The sequence below is a fragment of the Montipora foliosa genome, chromosome 4, assembly GCF_036669935.1.
Source record: "Montipora foliosa isolate CH-2021 chromosome 4, ASM3666993v2, whole genome shotgun sequence".
NCBI lineage: Eukaryota > Metazoa > Cnidaria > Anthozoa > Scleractinia > Acroporidae > Montipora > Montipora foliosa.
In genome coordinates this window covers 16965424-16967923 of record NC_090872.1, presented here as the reverse complement: position 1 = coordinate 16967923, position 2500 = coordinate 16965424, and the positions used below count along the sequence as shown (strand labels likewise).

At 40.6% G+C, this 2500-nt stretch overlaps 1 protein-coding gene across 1 annotated transcript in view; it reads right to left on the bottom strand.

Annotated features, from left to right (window-relative positions):
- The window catches only part of LOC138000061 (alpha-1,3-mannosyl-glycoprotein 4-beta-N-acetylglucosaminyltransferase B-like), a 31842-nt gene that overhangs the window by 25982 nt on the left and 3360 nt on the right, over positions 1-2500 (bottom strand). The window contains exon 2 of the mRNA XM_068846203.1: positions 2029-2355. Coding sequence (XP_068702304.1) covers positions 2029-2355 — 327 coding nt within the window. The remainder of the gene's footprint in view (positions 1-2028; positions 2356-2500) is intronic.

Below are 2500 nucleotides of genomic sequence, written 5' to 3'. Positions count from 1 at the left end.
CCCTTTCTGACTTTCTAACCCTAACCCTAACCTCAGGTTCTCTGGGTTACGGAAACATCTTCAATAACCAGTGGTTCTGTGTTGCTTGGTCATCCTCACAGCAACCCTAATATATTGCTTGCAAAGAGCTGTTTCCCATCCTTGTGGCAGCATACTTATGGGGACCTTAATGGATGTCACAGCGGGTTGAGTTCTTATACAACAATGCGTCAGTGGTAGCTTTCCTGTCTTCTGGTACTTTCAGGGATGTGGATATGATGGTTTTGTTGCGTTAATTGTTTTAATTGTGTGGAGCGATAGATCACCATCATTTCCCTTGGAGGGAGACATACTTGCGTCATTGAGTTCAAGATCAAGCTCAAAGAATGAGTCTGAAAAGTTTGGCAATACAAAACCATAACAGATATAATTTGAGGGGATAGTTTTTTTTGGTAAAACCAACACATTTGATATGCCACAATGAACAGAAAGAGTGTTGGAAATAAACGTCCCAGTTCACTACAATGAACAGAAAGATGATTTCAGCCACAGTTCTCTCACATGCAGGACATTTCATAGAAAATGATGTCGATTTAGGCCCAGGCTGGGTCTCAATATCCCCACGGCAAACAAACAGGATTGAGAGTATAATAGGATTAAAAGAAGCACAACAGTTTGTCGAGTATGCAACTCTGCTACATGTATGCAGAAATCTAATCCCCTTGATTCTGGTAGATGACCAGGAATTTGTACGATGTGTGTATGAACACATAGCAGCAGTATTTGTACTTCTGTGAACTAATATACATGTAAAATACTATCCATAACAACGGGATCGCGGTCGTAATGAAGATCTTCATGGTGGTTTCTTTTCAGATAACGGTGGTATATCGTCACAGAATACACTGATTCCAAAATTGCGTTATTTATCCAAGTTGGAAACAAAAGGTGATGGTTGTTTTTAAGCCAAAGCCAACACAGGGTCTCCAGGGACAGCCAGTGATGATATGCAAATCTCCAAGGAGTCAGCAAAGCAATAATCTCCAAGAGGAAAGGTCACATTTTCATGACGAAAAATGAGCAATTTTGGTTTCGAAGATGGCAAAATGATTCTTCTAGTGTTTATTTTACTCTTGAGATGGTTGGCTTGAAGAATTAGACCATTAAACAGCACAAAAATGGCCAACATTGTGTCTGCTCATGATTATAGTGCCAGAGCTAAACACAGAACATATATTATCCCTTATTCCTGTTTTCAGATGGTCCTGGCTTTCATCATGTCAGCTTTTGGGTGCATGTGGAGTCCCTGAGGACATCTCAGAACCCCAGCCCGGACCTTACTGCAGTTTGTGGTAGGAATGAGGTACAGTGCCTGGGGTTTGGGTAGTGGGATCTGGCTTCCAGATATGACCCCTTCTACTCTAAGTTGCACTAAGAGATCTCCTTCAGCTTGGTGTGGAGGGTTCTGGCTGGGTTGCAGACACTGTTTGCCATGTACATGTACACTCACTAGTGGCTTCATCCTGGGGTAGGGTTTCTGGCCAACATTTGGCTCTTTCAGGGTACCTAACTCTAACCTCCACTCGCAATAAACTTAGTTAAATGCCATTAAATGCAATTTAAGTATTGCTATTATTGGTGCTACAGCATAGTTGTATACCTGTGTATAGTCATAATATAATTATGTTAGCATTGTGTTGCATACATAACCCCTACCCTGGTCCCTCCCTCCTCTCCCCTTTGTAGTGGTTCTTGGCATTTACTTTAAAAATTCTCCACTGTTCTTCCAGTTCAGTGTGATGGGTGCTGGTGCTGAGGCTGGGTTTGGTGGGTCATGGCTTGGGTTAATTGAAGCTGGTGGTTCCAGTCCACCCACATTCCTGGGAACCCAACCTCTGTGTGTGAGTTAGGCATTAAAGTCTCTTTAGTTCTATGTCACCTATAAAACACAAAAAACTGCCTTACAGATCATGACCCAACTGTACACACACCAACCCACCAAAAAAACCTGCCTGTGTACCCAAAATATCTCTTTCAGACACAGTTTACCTCCTTCACGCTCCTTTGAAATATGAAGTGCAGGCTTCAAGCTACTGGGAGAATCCAAAAGATGTGGCATAAAATTGTATATACTTGGAAGCTGAAGCACATTATTGTCTTTAAAAAGTATCCTTGAGGATCTCTGAGAGCTATTCAACAATTCTGTTCCTGTGGTTTTTTCAAGGACTATTTCTGATAATTTTGTCTTTAGTGAGATAAGCTCTTGTGATCTTGCAGAGTTCTGAAATTCAGCTTCTCTAAGTCTTTCTCTAAGAGATTGCATTTTCTTTATTAGTTCTTGCTCCATTGAATTAGTTACCACATTCACATAAGTGTCTGAAATTAAGAGAAAACAAAAAAGAAAGCACAATGAGTAATTAAACTTAAATTATACCACAACATACATATGTACATGTAGATGTTTCATTCAAAACGCAGACTTTAACTTGTTTCCTCCATAGCTAACAAGCCACTCCATATA